General features: G+C 50.8%; 1 protein-coding gene and 1 long non-coding RNA gene across 3 annotated transcripts in view; one reads left to right on the top strand and one right to left on the bottom strand.

Moving 5' to 3' along the window:
- Positions 1–9,189, bottom strand: part of LOC144275764 (uncharacterized) — a 42,489-nt gene extending 33,300 nt beyond the window's left edge. The window contains exons 1-2 of one of the 2 annotated variants that reach the window (XR_013348098.1): positions 9,018–9,189; positions 6,248–6,346 (exon numbers count right to left, since the gene is read on the bottom strand). This is a non-coding gene — a long non-coding RNA (uncharacterized LOC144275764). Of the gene's footprint in view, positions 1–6,247; positions 6,347–6,427; positions 6,486–9,017 lie in introns of those variants that run through there. The other variant, XR_013348099.1, reaches the window with a different exon arrangement.
- Positions 2,056–7,560, top strand: ERP29 (endoplasmic reticulum protein 29). Its single transcript, XM_077835294.1, has 3 exons — positions 2,056–2,401; positions 5,069–5,207; positions 6,483–7,560. Exons 1-3 carry the CDS (start codon positions 2,273–2,275, stop codon positions 6,983–6,985), a joined length of 771 nt encoding a protein of 256 aa, XP_077691420.1. The 5' UTR covers positions 2,056–2,272; the 3' UTR covers positions 6,986–7,560.
- Positions 9,190–19,770: the final 10,581 nt, after the last annotated feature.

Genomic DNA, 19,770 nt, shown 5'->3' with positions numbered 1-19,770 from the left:
GTTTATAAATGTACCACTTGAAACTGAAACCTGTTTAACAGAAACTTCTGCACATTCATGCCTTGCTGACCTGCTGCCACTTCTTGTTTTTGTTTTAAGTGCTACAATATTTGTGGATAAGAACACAGAAATCGATGAGAATACATTAACAATACGCTTCCCTTTATCTTCCCCCCTCCTCCTTTTTGTGTGTGTGTGTAGTGACTCAAACTGCTCATCTGGATAGGTTTGGAGGAACATAGACTACATGAGAAACTGTAAAGCTGCAATACCAAAGGTTTAGAAAAGTTTAACTAGGAAGTAGCAAAGAAAGGTTCCCTTTATGTACACACATGGGGACCAGATGGCCTGATATTGGGACCCTCATGAATTAAGGGTTTTGTCTTAAATACACAGCTATACCCACCCACCCGTTTAAAAAAAAAAAATCCCAATTTTTCACACTTGCTACCTGGTCACTTTATGTACACAGAACAGATCAACCCTAATTATCCAAATAGCTCAAGGGTCATTTCTGAAATGTGGCTCAACTTAATAAATAAGGCTAGGTCTAGGGGACCTCTAGTGGCATTGCATTTTGTGTGCATGTCAGTTAAGTACTTTTCACCACCGTGTAAGCATCAGGTGCAGGGAAAGGTTCTCATATTTCTCAGTGTAGACCTCCCATCTTAACAAAAGTGGTCTTATAGTGTTCTCCCATTGGCCATTACACAGGCCCACTCTTCCATTCACAATTGTTTCACAGTCCTGTGGCAACTACTGCAATTGCTTATATAGAAAAGCAATAAATTATTAAATGGTTTAGCTGTTTATAATACAATGTACCAGCTGGAAACTAGGAGAGGAGCCTGCACCAGGTAACCAGACTGCTCTCCACACGTCAGCAAGCACTTTCCCTATGCTGGTCTCTCTACCATAATTTAGGAATGGCTGTTTTAAGGTTTTGGTTTTTTACACTAGGAAATTTTAGCAAAAAAAAAAACTCCCCCCTGGTACTTATCCCCAGCTCAGCTGCACAGGGGCGAAGCCTTTGTCTAGCAAATTTCTGGCACAGTGGTGCTCTTTGTTTTTTTCACGTCAGCTAAGGCACCGGTTTAATTAACATAATAAAAATGCCCAAAGGGGCTGCAGCCTTGTCTATAGGGACAGGTTTCAGAGTAACAGCCGTGTTAGTCTGTATTCGCAAAAAGAAAAGGAGTACTTGTGGCACCTTAGAGACTAACCAATTTATTTGAACATGAGCTTTCGTGAGCTACAGCTCACTTCATCGGATGCATCATCGGATACTTCATCGGATGAAGTGAGCTGTAGCTCACGAAAGCTCATGCTCAAATAAATTGGTTAGTCTCTAAGGTGCCACAAATACTCCTTTTCTTCTTGTCTATAGGAGGGCTCTTCCTCCTGCAGCCCAACCAGTGGTAGGGTAAGTACTGAGGGTAGTTCATTGGGTATTTTTATTGTTTGTTTAGGTGTATGGGGGAGGGGGTGTCTTTTGCTAAAATTCCCTACCAGGGAGCCATCCCTGCCCTCACTTATAATTAAGCTATAACCACTGTTTGAGTTATAGCTGGGGGGGGAGGTGATGAGACACACACACTTTTATTTCAGTGCTTTCTAGTGTAGGGCGGAAGCTCCTGGCTCTGTAGTATGCCTCCTCCTGTAGTGCAATGGATCACGTCTGTGTGCTCCTTTCATTACCTAAACAATAACTCAGACCTACTCTGGGTTGATGGGGGGCTGGTCGAAAGCGATTCACGAAGAGAGATTTCCAGGGACCACCCCGATCGTCCACAAATGTAATTAAAAGATTTTGCAGCTGGCTAAACCGAGGTTACCTCTGAAGAGGTCCTGCTCTGGGACTGAGCGCCGGGCGTGTCATCGCACGGCAAAGATTAGGTTTACGAATTAATTTTTAACAAGGGGGACGGGGTGACTTCATGGACCTTGTTGTGCCATTGGCCAGCGCGAAAGAGCCAACGACCAATGGAGCAAAGCAGAGAGGGGAAGGACAACTAGTAACTGGGTTGTGCAGTGGAGGTGCTGGCTTTTCAGAAGAGCTTCTAACCAGGAGTTTGCCCTGGGGTCCGTGGGCAGCCCCAGCCCGGCCCCTTTCTCGGTTGCTCCGCTGCCCGAGGGCCGGGAGGCCCAGAGGTCGCATTTGGCGCTCCAGCTCCTCCGAAGCTTCTCTTCTCCTTTGGGGGGAGCCAGTGACACCAGATCAGGTCACGTGAACCGCGCAAAGCAAGTCCTCTCCGTCTAGATCCTTCTCGCCATGGCTTTTGTGAGCAGGGCAGTCTCGGGCTCCTCCCTGCTGCTTTGCTGGCTTTCCTTCGCCTGGGAGAGCAGCAGCGCTTTGCATACCAAGGGCTCCCTGCCCCTGGATGGCATCACCTTCTATAAGGTAAGGGGCATGCTGCTGGTTGCAGGTGCCTGTGTGTCTGGTCCTTCTCCCTCTGCATGCATGGTGCGGCTGCACGAGCGCTGGGGCTCACACAGACGCGGGCTGTTGGATGGGGAAGGACCTTAAAGCCACGGGCCTTTTCAGGAACTGCAGATCGCTGTATTGAAAATACATTTCGGCTCCAGCGCAGGTCTCGGGCGGCTGCAACGGCAACGTGCCCTGGACGCTGGGCTTTGCAAGAGGCTGTTTGGGAAGGGTTGGTGGGTGGGTAAAAGAGACCGTGTGCGTTCCCCCTTTTTGTCAGCTCCGACGTGGGGCAACCTCAGGCACTTTGCGGGTAAAATAGCACGACCGGCGCGCTCAGCCCTGCAGGGCTGTGACCGGAAGCCTGGGGCTCGGCTCACGGCAGGAACAGATACAACGCCTGCCCCTTGCAGCGGCGCAAGGGCCATTTTCAGAAGCTGCAGGCGGGCAGCCGCTGGTGCATGGCTCAAGAGTTTGCCCCTGGACCAAGGAAGCCAATGGGGAAAGGACAGAGGAGAGGCGGCCTCAGCAGCTGGCCAATCACAGGCGTCCAAGTGTCTCAATTGCACCGCGAAAGTGGTTGAACGTTTTTGCCAAGGCTGCGGTGCATCGCTCCGGGCAGGCCAGGCGGTGTCCTGAGCACCTCGGAGTGTCCTGCTGCAGCATTCGCTGTCTTTGTCTGCAGCAGCTGTGCGATTGCCGCATCCGTCAGGTGTCCTTCCGTCCACAGCACGTGCCCTCCCCCTAATGCAGCGCGGGGCACCGCCGCCTAGCCTACGCCAAGCTCTTGTGAACGGACGGAGCATTCCGTGTCCAGCCCCAGCCGGGCTCTGAGCATTGCATGCGCTTGGGCGACATTCCCAAAGAAAGAAAATCCAGAAACACCCTCTTCTATCTCCGTATATAAGAGCCATAGTAGGTGTATTTGCTCATCTCTGTGAGCCTCTCACTCTTATCTGATGCTTCTTAGCAGCCTCTGGATGGGCTACGTAGTCTGTCACACAGCAGTGAACTCTGCCTCTGAGTTCACTGGACGGATCCGTACAGATTTTTATTTTTCCAAGTAAGAAAAGGCAAGTAGCTTAAGCACTAAATTTAAGTTGTGGGAAAGGATTTTTCCAGAGCCAAGTAGAAATGGAAATACCTTCCTGATTTTGTTTCCATTTCATTAACAGGGTGTACTTTTGTTATTTAAAGGTTTAGGTTTCTAGCACTGCAAGACCATGTTTAATCACAAGAGCCAAGTTTTAGAAATAGGAAGGGAAATTGATCAGAAATAGAAATCTCTGTATTGTGAGAAGTGGGACTGAAGTACACCAGCTAAATTGAGCCAGCTGTCATAGGACAGGCTTCCAGTCCACACTGGAGAAGGGGTACTAGGCACCTACTGTCAGACCATGCAGTAATAACACTGAATCAATATCAGCTTATTTAACTTGTTTCTCAAAGTATGTAAGGAAGCATCCACCCTAAGCAAGTAGCTGTGATAGGGGCACTAACTGCAAAAGGCTGGAGGTTTTCTTTTCTTATGACAGTTCATCTCATCCACTTGAAATGAATCTCCACTTTGATAGACCAGTTTTGGTGTATTTGCATTCTGGGACCCCTTAAGCACTTGTTCCATAGCATCTTTTGCTAGGAGCAAGGACTTTGGGGTAATTTCCAAATATGAAGCACTACATTGTGGGATGAAGCTAAAAAGACTGGCTGACAGGGTGGAGCTACAGTATTTGCAAATTTCAGCCATGCTGAGGAGGGGAAGGAGTGTAACTGGCAACTACACTGGTCAGCAGGATCAGAATTAAAGACTTTGTTCCAGGTGTTGCATACGTTACTTCGAATGCTTATAAAATGCCTGGGATGGCCTTTGTGGTGTGGTGGTGGGGGAGCAGTGAGTGCAACAAATTCTTGCTAGGAATGTTCTGAGATTGCAGGATCTTCCCACTTAGCATAGAAAAGGCCAAGACATGTGTCAGGTGTAGACACAAACCAGGTTTTGACTGAAAGCAAACAAGTCCATTTCCAAGCTGACCTCAAAGAGCCAGTGTGTTTGGTGCCAACCTGACAAGGCCAGTTTCACTGTCCAAGCAGAGTGAAATTAAAAACCAATAGCACAAATGACAGCAAGTTAATAAGACGTTTTTCAAAAACTTTCACTTTAGCAATCCAAGGTGCTTCTATAATCCTACTTCCATTACTCACTTGAGATGTCCCAGTGAAGTCAGTGGGGGCTGATTCTACTCTTTAAGTCAGTGGAGCTCCCTACCAGTAAGGTGAGCAGAATTTGGCCCATTATGTCAATCAATTTGACACCACATAAGCAAAGTGAAAGTAAAATCTTTCAGGGTATAAGCCATTTTAACAAAATACTGAAGTATACAATTTAGAATTCCTTCTAACAGCTGGTACAGGAACACACATGCACAGCCCATCTACTTCTTCCTCTCACCTTGACAGCCACATTTATTAAATTAAGAGGTGCTTGATTATTAAACTAATTTCCCCCAATGTGCCTCATAGTCAAATAATTATTTCACAGGAAAAGTGAAAACTGGCCAGGACATCCTTATATAATTGTATACTGCATGTTTATGAAATATTCAATAATTCCTCCATTAAATCTTTTTGTTTTTCTTGTGCTAGGTGATTCCAAAGAATAAGTTTGTCCTGGTGAAATTTGACACCCAATATCCTTATGGTGAGAAGCAAGATGAATTCAAAAAGCTGGCAGAAAGCTCAGCTTCCAGTGAAGATCTGCTCATAGCTGAAGTGGGAATATCAGGTGAGCTGTAAACAGACTAATACAATATCATTTGTGGAGGGAAAAACAAAACGTTGGCACAGCTTGACCTCTTAAGCACTGTGAAATGTCACCCAGCTCTCTGCTTTAGCTGGGTTTTGGGTGTAGTTGGCACGCTGAGAGATCATAGAGGAATTAGGATGGCCCAAAATGGGGGGGGATGGGGACCTAAGAATAAATGATTGAAAAGTTCATTTTTAGTTACTGATATATTGAATGCCACCTTAGCCTTGTTGGTAGTGGAGCTGACTGCCCTCACAGCCTCATGTGAGGTGGGAGTAGGAGTGCTGGATATCTCCAACCCCCTTGGGCCAGTTAGTGAAGTCTCTCAGCACAGTTATGGAATTAAAGTTGATTTGCAGTTCCTCTTGACCAGAGGGAAATCTGGCCTTTCCTTAGCCTCTTGGCCCACTTCTATGGAATATGTCTTGTGAGAACTCTTTCAGCCATAATTGTGGTCACAGGCAATAAGAGGTACATTGTTAATTCACTCTAGGGAGCATTGCCATTCATTGCTGACATTATGATAGAGGTGTCGGCATCACAACTGGCACTAATTGACATTGCTATGGTAGTCTCAAGAGAAGAGCCAAGGCTTGTATAAGCAATGAAGACCTAAATTGCCATCACCCCTGCTGCTGCCTGTTCTGTAAACACAGGATTTAAACCTCTTCAGACTGCCCAGGTGGCATACATCACTAGGCATTGAAGTTTACCTAAACACAAACCCTTTATACTTTAGTAGAATATCTGAAATCCCTATATTCATATTCTAGCTTCAGGAATTCACATGGGATTTATGTTTGTTCAGATGTCATCTTACAAATTTGCTTGGCATATAGCATATTCTCAATAAGAACTGTGTCTGCAGGGACATCAGCTAGAAATTATAATGAGTATTATCAGTCTGTATGCTTCAGGCTACAAACTAATCTGATGGGGATCAGGAAGGAATCATTCCATCCCACCCCAAATCCAAGAGACAAAATCAGTTATAGAGTAAAGCAAGGTTAAATACATACATTGTGGGGGATTTGCATCTTCCTCTGAAGCAGTCGATAATGGTTACTCTTGCAAGCAGACTTGCTGGACTTTTGGGTTGTTCCATCCTATGGCAATTCCTAGTAGAGGGAGGATGCTTACAGAGTTGTAATTACAAACATAAACATTAATTGCTTTGGAGAGGAAAGGATCCTACTTACTGATTTTGCTCTGAGTAATGTACTGATCCTTTTCATGTTTCGTTTCTGTTCCCAGATTATGGTGATAAACTGAACACAGAGTTGGGTGAGAAATACAAGCTGGATAAGGACAGCTATCCTATTTTTTACTTGTTCCAGGATGGGGACTTTGACAATCCCTTACTTTATAGTGGCCAAATAAAAGCTAGTGCTATTCAGCGTTGGCTGAAGAGTAAAGGCATCTATCTAGGAATGCCAGGCTGCCTACAAGAATATGACATCCTGGCAAGCAAATTTGTGAGTACCACTAAAGAGTTAGAGCGTCAAGCTCTTCTCAAACAGGGGCAGGAGAGTTTAGCAAAAGCCAAGGAAACAGAGAAGAAACGGGCTGAGCAGTACTTGAAAATCATGAGTAAAATCCTGGAGCAAGGAGAGGAGTTTGCTGCTAATGAAGTCGTCCGGATCACAAAACTGCTTGAGAAGAACAAAATGAGTGATGGGAAGAAGGAGGAGCTCCAGAAAAGCCTAAACATCCTTGCCTCTTTTCAAAAGAAGAATAGTGAAAAAGAGGAGCTTTAACAGGCTGGAGAACTTTGTACAAGCTGTGATATTCTGGCACAAGGTCCCATCCAGTTCTCCTTATGCAAGCAAACTTTCCTTTGACCTCCAGGGAGCAGCAGAATTCCTTCTAGTGTGCTTGGTGCTTTAGAAAACTCAGAGAAAGGCATGTCGCCTTTGAAAAATGACAGTATTCTGTAGTAGGGATTCAAACAATCACCTCTTAAAGTGAAACTGATGTGTATTAGTTGATAAATACTATTACACACAAAAATACATTAAAAACAGACTTCAGGTTGCAAAGTCAAGCACTCAAAAATTTAGGAAATAATATAATTAAGGTTGCCTCTGCAGAACTGTCCCTCCACTGCACTGAATGGGGATAGGAGTCCTGTGGAAAAAATATGTGATCATGTAATTAAAGACTATCATAATGCACATGCACAATGGGGCTGAATTGAGGTTGTACAGGCAACCTTAATGTTGATGTTTCCTAACTTTTGAGTATTTGGCTTTGCAATCATAATCTTGTAATGTAGTTTTTGTGTGTTTAATTTCCTAGAGTTTTTTAAAAAAGAAAACTGAACCAGCAGAAATCCTACCATGTAGTGTATATTGTCATACACATGGTTCAGCAGCAGCATTGAAACCATTAAATCCACCACACAGACATAGTAAGTGATAGCAATTAGCAGGTTGTCATCCTCTACGGAGTCTACATGACCAGTACTAGAAGTGGAAGATACACCTTGCCAGTGAGTTTCATAGATATTTGTTGATAGCAAAGAATGCTGAGTGAGATTCAGGAATCTTGGGCTCTATCCTAGGCTCTGGAGGGAAGTAGGGTCTAGTGGGCACAGAACTTTTCTCCCCCAAGTTTACCCCTTTCTACCCCACCCCCAGCTCCTTGTTCCAGTCTCTGCTCTTCAGGCATCTCATCCCAATCTCAGTCCTTCCCCAGAAAATCCTAGTTTTCTCTTGCACCCTAGCTCTTTCTCAGATCTTTTTCTTCTCTCCCATTTCCCCCCACCCCCTGAACACTGGTTCCTAGACCCAGTTTCCATGAGCTCCTTGTCTCAGTATCCCTCTAATCCCCTGGCCCCCCCGCCCCGCCAGCCCATTGGCTTCTACTCACCAGCTCTCAATCCCAGCCTACCTTCCTCCAACTCCCAATCCCATCCTGGTAGCAGACTCTTGGGGCATTTCAGATAAATGGTCTCAGAAACTTAACATGGGCCAAACAACATTGTTTTGCAAGCCTTGTTCTGAAAAATGACAAACTGTTTTGGCTGAAATTTTCCAAAACTCAGCCTGGAGGAGATGCCCATTGTGGAAAAGTTCAGCCCAAATGGTGAGCATTTGGCAAAATTCTAAGTGCATACAAGGTCTTATAAGAGAAACAGTTGGGCATCCAGAACAACAGGCAGTGCTACTAGTCCTCCCATAATTTTTTTAAAATAATACCTTTTCCAGAGATCATTTTGTTCTCTGTGAACAAGCAGATTCTGCTGCCCTAGCAAGTGCTGTTCCCACGTGAAACTCAGGTAGCTGCCCTAAGACTCTGTGCATTTGCACTCAGGGCTTAACACAGGGTCTGCAGAGGACCAGGCTCGGCCTGGACATTGCTCTACGCTACGTAGTACGTACCAGGCTATCTGAGTGCAGGGGTGGGTGCAAAGAGTGAGTACTGCTGCAAATAAAGACGGTGCATTACTACTGCTACGTGAAAGCTGCCTGCGTCCGCTCGCGCCAGCGGCCTCCTCCCAGTCCCAGGGCTGCAGCCCTAGGACCGCCGAGCGCGCGGGAGTCTGGCGCAGGCGCGCGGCCCAGCAAACGCCTGGGGGTCGCGAGCCCGGGGAGGGGAGGGGGCGTAACCCCATCCCGGGCTCCGCCCAGCGCATCGCCTCAGCGTCTTGTCCAAACACCGGTCCTGGCCCCGCCGCCTCCCTCCCTCGGGGCGGGAGCCCCCACGGCTGATCTCGGGGGCCTGACCGGGAACCGCTGCCCGAGGGTCCCGCTCTCACCTCATCGTCCGGCCCCGGGAGCCCCCTACCTAGTGCTGCCCGCTGCAGGGCGGCCGGGGCGACTCGCCCGGCCCCGCGGGAGCCGAGCCGAGCCGCCCCGCCGGCCACCTCCTCGGACCGCCCAGGCTGAGGCGCCCGCGCCAACGGCTCCGCGCGCGCTCTTTCCACCCCGCCCACCCCGTGGCTGCCGCGTGCACGAGCGTCTGCGAGACCCTCCCAGCGCGTGACGCCAGCGAGGGCGGGACTAACGAGGAGGTAACGGAAAGGGGTTGGGAGGGGCTCGCCTGGGGGAGCAGTGGCGCGTAGGGAAGCTAAGCAGGGGCTGTTGGGTGTAGCCGTGTAATGGGTGACCGACGCTCAAGGCGGCTGGCCATGAGGCTGGTGTTGTGCAGAATCCTTAAAGGAACCCACTCAAGCCTGCAGAGGGGGACCTGGTTGTGTTGTTTCTCCAGCTTAGAGTACGCCGGCCAGGGGGATTGTCACTAGCCACAAAGTTTTTGATGAAAATACCAATTTGACCAATTTAAGTGCTTTTGGTTTCAGCGGGGAGGGCCCTGTGGCCAAGAGCCTCCAAGGACTTCAGTGGAAGTTAGGAGCCTAAGTACCTGTGTGGGTCTGGGCCTATGCCCCTGGTAGACCATTCTCATGGTCACTACACAAAGAAGGCACAAGGGGCAGAGCCGTACGAAGAGTGTATATTGTAAAAGGAGCCTACACCGCTAGGGCCCAATTTGTTTTACAATAACAGTTAAAAACAGGCCCAGGACAGTCAAAGGAAATGCATGGAATTGAATGAAACACATGGAATAGAGAGGCATGCGAGTGAGGATCAAGGCCCTGGAAATCCTAGAATTTAAGGCCAGAAGGGATCACTAGATCAAATAGTTTGACCTCCTGTATTTCACAGGCCAGCACCCATACACTAAACCCAACAACCAAAATCAGACCAAAGTATTAATCCCACTGGAGACTAGACCATTGTCTGCCACAGGCACTGAACAGGAGGGATCAAGGTGCACCAGTGGTTGAGGCTCCCCCAATGGCAAGGAAATGATTACGTAAGATATACCTGGCAAGTGACCTGTACTCACACACTGCAGAGAAAGGCAACCCCCTCCCTGAATCACTGCCAGTCTGAACTGGGGGAAGTTGCTCTCCAGCCCCATGTATGGCAGTCTGTTAGATCCTGAGCATGTGAGCAAGAACCAGCCACCCAAGCACCATGCCTCACCTGTACCTGTGTTCAGTGATCCTAAATAGTACCCCCAAAACCTGTAGTGTCTGATACCTTTATCTCTTTGGATGATCCCTCAGCATATAGCAGAATCTTATGGCCACCTGTCCAATTTGCATTCTTTTCATGTTATTTTGATTCCGTGATATCATCCCTGAAAACTCTACTTATGTAACGAACAATAATGGAGACAAAGGACACTCCTGTCTAGCAACTCCCTATACTACAAAGAGCCAGGAAAAATGAGTCACTTGAACTTTCGCCAAAGGAATAAAGTAAAAGGTTTTATTAACTGTTTAAATTGTCCCAGAGCTCAAACTGAGTGAGTACAAATGACAGACAGCCCCGTTTTCCTCTAGTGGCTTTTCCGCCTCTAATGATAGGGTAGACACTGGTTCATTCATTTCCTGTGAGTCCCACAAGACATGTATTCATCTCCGTAAGCCAACTGTAGCTGGTCTCCAGCATAAACCCGAAGTGACCATCAGCTGTATAGTGAACACTCTGTTAGTGCATTAAGCCTAGACATCATCCTTTCTATTGCCTTTTATAAAGGATATTGGCCAGGAGTACTGCCCCAATAGTTTGTGCATTATTTAGTCTTTATCTGCAATTTAAATACAATGGATTATTGCATTGGTGAATTGAGTCTCTAAAGAGGAGCATATCTCTGCCTGTCTTTATGCACCCATCACCATGGTATCACAGCCAATGATTGGGTGTATGAGTGTCAGTGTGTATCTATGTGTTTAAATATGTGTTTGTCAGTAGTATTTGCAAATTCCCAAGACTTCTAGTAAATGTCCCCTCCATAACCATCCTTACCTTACTGGAGATTCCTCATTTTTCTCTAAAAAAGGATTTGAAATTTTAAAACTGTTTGTTTTGGATTTCAACATCCTCTTGTAGTGTTTGCAGCCCAAACACTGCAATACTCTGTTAGGTCATGAAAGCCACTGACTAAAACTGACTACTGAGTGAAATGCAAAAACTGATCAAACAGCATAAACAGTGAAAAGTAAATGGTAATGTTTTAAATGTTACTTCAGCATTAGTAACCTTCAACATGATTGGGAACACAGATCATGATTTGTTTAAAAGTTTTGCAGTGACTCACTTGTGGAAAATTAATCATAACTTTCCACATGTGCAATAAAGCATTATCATTCTTGAGTTCTGACTTATATAAACACTTCATGGTCAACAAAAGCTTTCTTTTTAGCTGTGATATCTGCAACTACAAGTCTCATTTACATTTCTTTTTTTTTTTAATAGCTGGAATTTTCTTTGCCTGGCTAGTAACCGACCCCCCTCCTTTAGCATAAATTATGCCTGTTCTATCTTGGGAAAGGAAAATTGGTCCAATAAATAGGATCTGATGTTATTGACTATGTTATCGTTGGATGATAGAATCTGATAAACTCAGATCGCTAAATGTAGAGGAAAGATGACTCAGAATATTGGTAATGGGATCTGGAATCTTTCTATTGGTAATTTTATGGTCACCCTCCATCCTCGTTCATTATAATGTTTCTTCTTCGAGTGATTGCTCATGTGTATTCCACAATAGGTGTGCGTGCTCGCCACATGCACCAGTGCCGGAAGTTTTTTCCCTAGCGGTACTCATGAGGGGGAGCGCCCCCCGCGACCCCTGGAGTGGCGCTTGCCTGGCACGGTATAAGGGGAGCTGCGCGCTCCCCCCCACCCTCAGTTCCTTCTTGCCGCCAGTGAAGGTGCGTTGGAACTACTCTGCTCCAGCTTTGCTGTAGCTCCTCCCCAGAACTGTTTGTTCATTCAGTGTTAGTACCTGTAGTTAGTTAGCTGTTTAGCTATCAGCGAAAGGTGTAAGATTTGCAAGTTCTTTAAGCCTCGGACCAAAAGAGAAAGGGACATTAGGCTCCGGGCCATCCTGATGGAGTCGGCGCTGACCCCGACTCTGGCACGCCACTCCAAACCGGTACCCGGCACCACAGCGTCAGTACGTGGCGACTCTCTGGTGCCATCGGCCAGTCAGCACCGCTCCCTGTCCACAGGGCACGCCAAGAGGGCCAGGAAGACTCCCTCTTTGCAGCGGCACCGAGGGAAGTCTGGGACAGAGTCTAGGCCTATGTCAGGCAGTCCTTGATCCCCACCAGGCCCCAGGCCTCCGACTCACATTCAGAACAGGCCTCTCCGGATATCCGGATGCCATCCACACCTGAAGCCCTCCAGGTGGCCTGGGACGTTATGTCCATGCTGGTGCCCGGAGCACCGCCGATGTCGACCCCATGCTCCAGAGGCAAGCCGCCGCTGGGATCTCCGCAGTCGCCTCCGGCCCAGTACCGGTCTCAATCGAGGGAATGTTCCCGATGCTGTTCACAGCCCAACGACTGCTTGGGGCAGAGTCCATATGGATTGCCCTCGACGCCGACCAGACTGTCTGGCTGAGTCCCATCCGGCTGGGACTCTCTGCACCGCTCATCCTCAAGGAGCGAATATTGACAGGACCACAGCGGGCATGGCCAACAGTCCTCGTCTCGGAGGGGGTACCGCAGTTGGTCACGGCACAATCGTCGACACCGTTCCCACTCGGACTCCCGCTCCGAGTCTCCACCAAGACATCGCAGCCCCGGGCGTTGATTGCCGGCGTCTCACCATCGTAGGTCCTCCCGTTGAGGCAGTTCGCAGAGCAGCTGTTGACCATCGGTATCGGTCCTCCACGTCGAGATCACGGTCCCATGGCCGTCGTAGATCCTGGCACCGCCACTCCTCCTGGTCCAGAGACAGCAGCAGATCTTACGCCAGCCCGGTCTCCATTCGTAGCCGTCCTTCGAAGGGCCAGGCCAGCCAACCCGAACAGCCGGCCCCGCCGGTGCCAATGGTACCAGTGGGCTCTGTGGCCTCTGGCGCAGCCCCCGGTAGGAGCTCGCTCAGTGGCCAGAGTTTCGGAAGCACCATCAGCCTCCCTCTCCAGACCCCCGAGAAAGGAGTCGGTGGGATGTACGTCCTCGGGACCGTGCCCAAAGTCCGATCAGGTGGTGGACCCTCCAGTACCGGCTGACACCCAGAGCACTGCACCGGCCTCTTTGCCCCGCCTGGAGGAGGCGATTGCGGCCCCACCCCCCTCCGCCCCGCAGGACGACTTCAGGGCCCACCAAGAACTCTTAAAGAGGGTGGCAGCAAGCCTCTACCTCCAAGCAGAGGAGATGGAGGAGTCCTCAGACTCCCTGTTTAACGCGTTGTCCCCATCGGCACCGGGTAGGGTGGTCTTGCCTCTCCGTGAAGGGGTGGCTAAGATTTCAAATGCCCTGTGGCAAACACCGGCCTCATTGGCCCCCATCTCTAAAAACTCAGAATGCAAGTACTTTGTACCCACTAAAGGGCATGAGTACTTGTATACCCACCCGGCGCCCAACTCCCCAGTGGTCAAGTCGGTCAACCACAGGGAATGGCAGGGTCAGCCAGCCCCAACCCCAAAGAACAAAGACTCTCGGAGACTGGACTCTTTTGGAAGGAAAATGTATTTGTCTTCGAGCTTCCAGTTACGAATTGCAAACCATCAGGCTTTCCTGGGCCAGTACAAATTCAATCTGTAGGGCTCCCTGCCCAAGTCTGAGGACTCCCTCCAGGAACGCGATAAAAAGGAGTTCAAGGCGCTAGTGGAGGAAGGGGCAGTGGCCACCAGGGCGTCCCTGCAGGCAGCCTTGGATGCTGCAGACATGGCCGCATGATCAATGGCCTGCGCGGTGTCCATGAGACGGGCGTCATGGCTCCTGCTCTCTGGGCTGTCCAGCGAGGCAAAGTCCTCCACACAGGATCTCCCGTTTGACGGGAAGGCTCTGTTTGGGGAGGAAACAGATACAAGGCTGCATGGCATGAAAGACTCCCGCATGACCCTCCAGACTCTGGGCCTCTATGTCCTGGCTCCGGCAAAACCAAGTTAAAAAAAAAGTTCAAACCGCAGTAGACTCCAGCCCAGGCTGCCCTCCTGAAGTATGAGGCCGCCCATAAGAAGCAGTGGGACTATAAGAGACTCCCTCAGAGGAAGTCTCGACCTGCCCCCAGCCTGAGTCCTCCAAGGGCAAGCAGGCGGGGAAAAGGTGTTTTTGACGGGACGCTCGGAGGCACCCCGCTAGTCCTCACCAGGGATCTACCCCCAATAAAGCTCCCCTTCTCCAACCGGTTGTGTGCTTTCCTCCCGGAATGGTCGCAGCTAACCTCGGATCAATGGGTCCTCAACACCATCTCCTGGAGTTACATCCTCCAGTTTACTTCCTCCCAGCCCAACCACCCTCCGCCCCCGTCCCTCTTGGGGGATCCCTCGCACGAAGCTCTGCTTGAGCATGAGGTGGGGCAGCTCCTAGGACTAGGAACGATCGAGACAGTGCCCAAGGAGTTCATGGGCAAGGGGTATTACTCCCGTTATTTCCTTATCCCAAAGGCCAAAGGGGGGCTCAGGCCCATCCTGGACCTGCGAGGTCTGAACCAGTACATGGTGAAACTCAAGTTCCACATGGTCTCCCTGGCCTCCATCATCCCCTCCCTGTACCCGGGGACTGGTACGTTGCCCTCGATCTGCAGGACGCGTACTTCCACATCCACGTGTTTGAGGGGCACAGGCACTTCCTCCGTTTCATGGTGGGACAGAATCATTACTAATTCACGGTTCTTCCGTTTGGTCTGTCCACTGCCCCCAGGGTGTTTACAAAGTGTATGGCGGTGGTAGCGGCCTACCTCAGACGGTGTGGGGTCCAGATATTTCCCTATCTGGACGATTGGCTTGTCAAGGGGCCCTGTCACAGGTGAGGGATCAAATGGCGCTCCTCCTGTCCACCTGCACCGCCTTGGGCCTGTTGGTAAACTACACCAAGTCCACGTTAGTCCTGGTCCAATGCATAGAGTTTATCGGGGTGCTCCTGGACGCAGTGTCGGCCAGGGCCTCTCTCCCGCCAGACAGATTCGAGACCCTGAAAGGTCTCATCGACTTGGTCACAAGGTTCCCAGTGACAACAGCCGGGGTTTGCCTGCAACTCTTGAGTCACATGTCGGCGTGCACGTACATGGTCCATCATGCCAGACTCAGGATGAGGCCCCTCCAGCTCTGGTTGGCCTCAAAGTTCTCCCAGGCCACGGACAGGATGAACAAGGTCCTCACCGTGCCAGACTCTGTGATCACCTCCCTACGGTGGTGGTCCGCTCCAAACAACAAGCTCCGAGGGGTCCTGTTCAGGGACAGGGCCCCATCGTTGGAGCTGGTGTCCGATGCATTGGACCTGGGTTGAGGGGCCCATGTGGGGAACTTTCAGATCCAAGGCCTGTGGTCGGCTCAAGACCTGACCCTACAGTTAAATGTCCAGGAGCTCAGGGCGGTGTGGCTGGCATGTATGGCCTTCCACTCGCACCTGGAGGGCAAGATAGTCAGGGTCCTCACTGACAACATGGCCTCGATGTTCTATATCAACAGGCAAGGCAGGGCCTGATCCTCTGCCACAAAGCCCTCAGGCTGTGGGACTTCTGTATAGCCCACAACATCCACCTGAAGGCCTTCCACCTACCGGGTGTCCGGAATGAGAGGGCGGATCGCTTGAGCAGGGACTTTTCCTTGCAACACGAGTGGTCCCTCCACCCGGAAGTGGCCCACCGGCTCTTCTGAAGGTGGGGAACTCCCCAGGGGGACCTATTCACAACTTGGCAGAACCGACGATGCCCCCGGTTCTGCTCCAGGGGCGTCCTGGGGAGGGGCGCTATCTCCGATGCCTTTCTCCTGTCCTGATCAGGCTGGCTTCTCTACGCCTTTCCCCTGTTCCCTCTAATCAGCAGGGTCCTGGAGAAGATAAAGACAGACAAGGCCCGGGTCCTCTTGGTTGCCCCGGCGTGGCCCAGGCAGCATTGGTACGGAACCCTCATGGGCCTGGCAGTAGCTCCACCATGGCCATTGCTGCTTCACCAAGACCTGCTCTCTCAAGACCAGGGCCGCCTCCTCCATTCCAACCTAGCGGCTCTTCATCTTATGGCATGGCTGCTCAGTGGTTAGGCGGAGAGGAAAGGACGTGCTCAGAACAGGTTCAGCACATCCTTCTCGAAAGTAGACGGCCGTCCACTTGCCGCACTTATTTGGCGAAGTGGTCCTGGTTTTCTAGGTGGGCGGTGGACCAGGGTGTCTCCCCGGTGACCGCCTGATCCAGCTTATTCTTGATTACTTCCTCCACCTGAGGACCCAGGGCCTGGCGCCCTCGTCAGTCAAGGTGCACCTGGCAGCCATATCGGCCTTCCATCCGCCAGTGCAGGGCACATGGTATTTTCCTATGCCATGAGTGGCCGGTTCCTTAAGGGTTTGGACCGTCTTTTTCCATATTCTAGACCCCCGGTCCCGCAGTGGGACCTAAACCTGGTGTTGGTGGGTCTCACCTCTTGTGGAAGGTGGCCTTTCTGGTTGCAATCATGTCGGCCAGGCAAGTCTCGGCGCTCAGGGCCCTGACCTCCGAGCTGCCATACTCGGTCTTTCATAAGGACAAGGTCCAGCTCCACCCACACCCCGCGTTCCTCCCGAAGGTGGTCTCCACCTACCAGGGCAGGGCATTTTTCTAGCGGTCCTCTGTGCCAAGCCCCATGCATCCAGTGAGGAGCGCCGTCTCCACACGCTCAACGTCCGGCGGGCTCTGGCTTTCTACCTCAAGCGGACCAAGCTGTTCAGAAAGTCCTCGCAACTGTTTGTCGCCTCAGCTGAGCACTCGAGGGGCCAGACGATTTCCACTCAGCGGCTTTCCAATCGGATCACTTCGTGCATCTGTTCCTGTTATGAGCTGGCGGGTGTCCCCCGCCACCCATTGTGAGGGCACACTCGACTCGGGCGCAGGCCTCGTCGGCTGCCTTCTTGGCCCATGTCCCCAGCCAGGACATTTGTAGGGCCGCCATACGGTCTTCGGTTCACACGTTCACCTCGCACGATGCGCTCATCCCCCAAACCAGGGATGACTGACTTGTTAGTACAGCAGTCCTATAAAGAAGGTGTAAAATGTAAACAGCCCTGGAAATGGTCGTAAATGCCGCTTGTCCTGTGGTAGAAGGAGGATTTAAACCAAGTGAGACAAAATCTAATTCATGGTTTGGGGGAAGTGCTGGCCAGGTTAGCCTTGCTTCAGATTGACTCAGGCTGCCATAAAGAAAATTGGGAGCTGTGGAAGCACTGAGGCCCAGAACCTCAAAGGTAGTTAGTTGCCTTATTCCCAGTAGCAGTTATCCTGAGTTGGGCCTAAGCCACCACGCTGATGACCAGGGGTGTCCTGATGTCCTGAGTTATCACTTATTTACTATTCATATTTCAGAAATGTCAGGAGATTCCAGTCCAGCTCAGGAGCCCATTGTGCTAGACACATAGGAAAACACACTGCCCCAAAAAGAAAAGGAGGACTTGTGGCACCTTAGAGACTAACAAATTTGAGCATAAACTTTTGTGAGCTACAGCTCACTTCATCGGTTGATAGATTTCCACTCTATACGGCTAAATTCAGTGCCTTGCATAATGACAGGTTTCAGAGTAGCAGTCCTGTTAGTCTGTATCCGCAAAAAGAAAAGGAGTACTTGTGGAAATCTATCAACCGATGAAGTGAGCTGTAGTTCACTAAAGCTTATGCTCAAATAAATTTGTTAATTTCTAAGATGCCACAAGTACTCCTGTTCTTTTTGGGGATACAGACTAACAAGGCTGCTACTCTGAAACCTGCCCCAAGGTGCTTACAATTTAAGGAGCCGAATTAGATGCATTTCTAGCAACCCCTCTCATCTCCCAGTTCAGAAGAACTTCCACAAGCTGAAGCTCCCATCATTTCCAATTTCTTAGGAGGAACTTTCCACCCCATTATCATCATTCCTTTTAGTCAGCGGAGTAAAGCAGCCTGCTTGGATTTTAACCTCTTCTTCTCCCCAGAGCTCTCAACAGTCATGCTGCTCCCAGAGTAGATTCAATTCCAGTAGCATTTTTCCACCCTATGCTCTGTTTTGGTTTCTCCCCTAGTGCAGTTTCTAGAGCCTGCCAATGACATCTCCTGGCTTCCCATCAACTTGAACTGCACTGAGGGGCTCAGTCTGCTTAGTGACCGCGGTGCCTTTGTGACGCGATGGTCCTGATCCTGCCCATTTTCCGAGCAAGGTGCAGGCAGCCACCTCTTCATGAAGCCTTCCTTGAATAATGCAGGCTGAAGAACAACAGGCGTCATCGGGGCCCCCAGAGAGTTGAGGAAGGGGAGGGAAATGGAAACAAGAAGAAGGTGCGAGGGAGCGCCCTCCAAGCAATAGCCACTGAGAAGAGGAGAGTTTATACAGACACATCCAAAGGGAGCTGGCTACTGCAGTGACAGGTTCATGAGCAGTACAGCCGAGGGCTGCGTATGTTAAGAGGCGATTCCCCTTCTCTCGGCAGACAGACAGCATTTCCCCCGGGGACGGAGCGGGCTGCCGCGGGGCTGGCCAGGACCGCGCACGCTGCTCGGCCGGAGCCAGGATGTGATGCGGCGCTTGCCGGGGCGCTGGGTTCAGGGGCAGTTTTGCCAGAGGACGAAGCGAGGGGTAGGGTCCCTGCGAGGCAGGCAGGGGCAGGGTAAAGTCGGAGCGGAGCCTGCTTCTGCCCCGTCCCTTCTCCGCCCTCCCTCCTTTTGGCTTTTCCCCCTTCACCCTCCGCCCCATCCCTGCTCCGGGGGGCTCTGGCCCCGGCTGGCGGGGGGCGGCCGTGCCCAGCGGCACCGGGGCGGGGGCGCTCAGCGGCGGCCGGGGGCAGGACTAGCCGAGCCGGGAGGAGGAGCCGGCTCCCGGCCGGAGCGCAGAGCTCAGCGCCCCGGGGAAGGGGCTGCCGGCTCCCGATGGCCCTCGCAGCGCAGGCGGCCGGGCTCAGTGTCACCCGGCTGGACGGGGACTGGCAGGAGGTGAGTGAGCGGGAGAGGCCAGGGGGCTGCGGGTCCGGAGCCCCCAGGGAGCAGTTCCCTAGTTCCCTAGCTAGCCATTGCTCGGATCTCCCCAGCCAGTCCCTGCCCCTCCCGTCCGTCCATCCGTCCCCTCGGGTGGCCCTGTCAGCTCAGCCAGCCGCCCCTCGGAGTGATCTCCCTGTCCGGATCCAATCGTCCACCCTTCACTCACCTCTTATCTCTATCCATCCCTCTGAGCGCGGTCTCTGGCTTCACCTCCGCTAGAGCAGAGCTGCTTCTTCTCTGTCATCGGTCTTTCTCGTCCCTCTCCGTCTTTCTAATCCCTCCTTCTCGTCTTCCATCTGCTCTCTCTGTCGCTATCCATTCAGCTAACGTAGCCCCTCCGTGATGCCAGGGCACCTTACATAACCTAAACTCTCCGTAAAGGAAACCTCCTTAAGAGAAATCTTGGGTAAATGCTGGCGGCTCTCTCCGTTTTAAGAAACAAACATGGCTTTGAGTTTTCGCCTCGGCATCTCAGGGTTTGCACTGCCACCCTGTATTTGTGATCGAGTTTAGTCAACAATTTAGCCCTTTTTATTACAGACAGAAAATGAGACTGCAGAGTATGTTTACAGCTGCACTTACCACCTGCATTTTTAAATTTCCCCC

The sequence above is a fragment of the Eretmochelys imbricata genome, chromosome 15 (assembly GCF_965152235.1).
Source record: "Eretmochelys imbricata isolate rEreImb1 chromosome 15, rEreImb1.hap1, whole genome shotgun sequence".
NCBI classification, from domain to species: Eukaryota; Metazoa; Chordata; order Testudines; family Cheloniidae; genus Eretmochelys; species Eretmochelys imbricata.
Note: the sequence above shows the minus strand (reverse complement) of the source record. Positions and strands in the feature narration are given on the sequence as shown.

What these genes read in the sequence shown, in the direction of transcription:
- ERP29 (XM_077835294.1), top strand. Translation starts at nt 2,273, where the DNA reads ATGGCTTTTGTGAGCAGGGCAGTCTCGGGCTCCTCCCTGCTGCTTTGC. An exon ending in ATGGCATCACCTTCTATAAG is followed by an intron (nt 2,402 to 5,068) that starts GTAAGGGGCATG and finishes TTCTTGTGCTAG; the next exon opens with GTGATTCCAAAGAATAAGTT. An exon ending in AGCTGAAGTGGGAATATCAG is followed by an intron (nt 5,208 to 6,482) that starts GTGAGCTGTAAA and finishes TTCTGTTCCCAG; the next exon opens with ATTATGGTGATAAACTGAAC.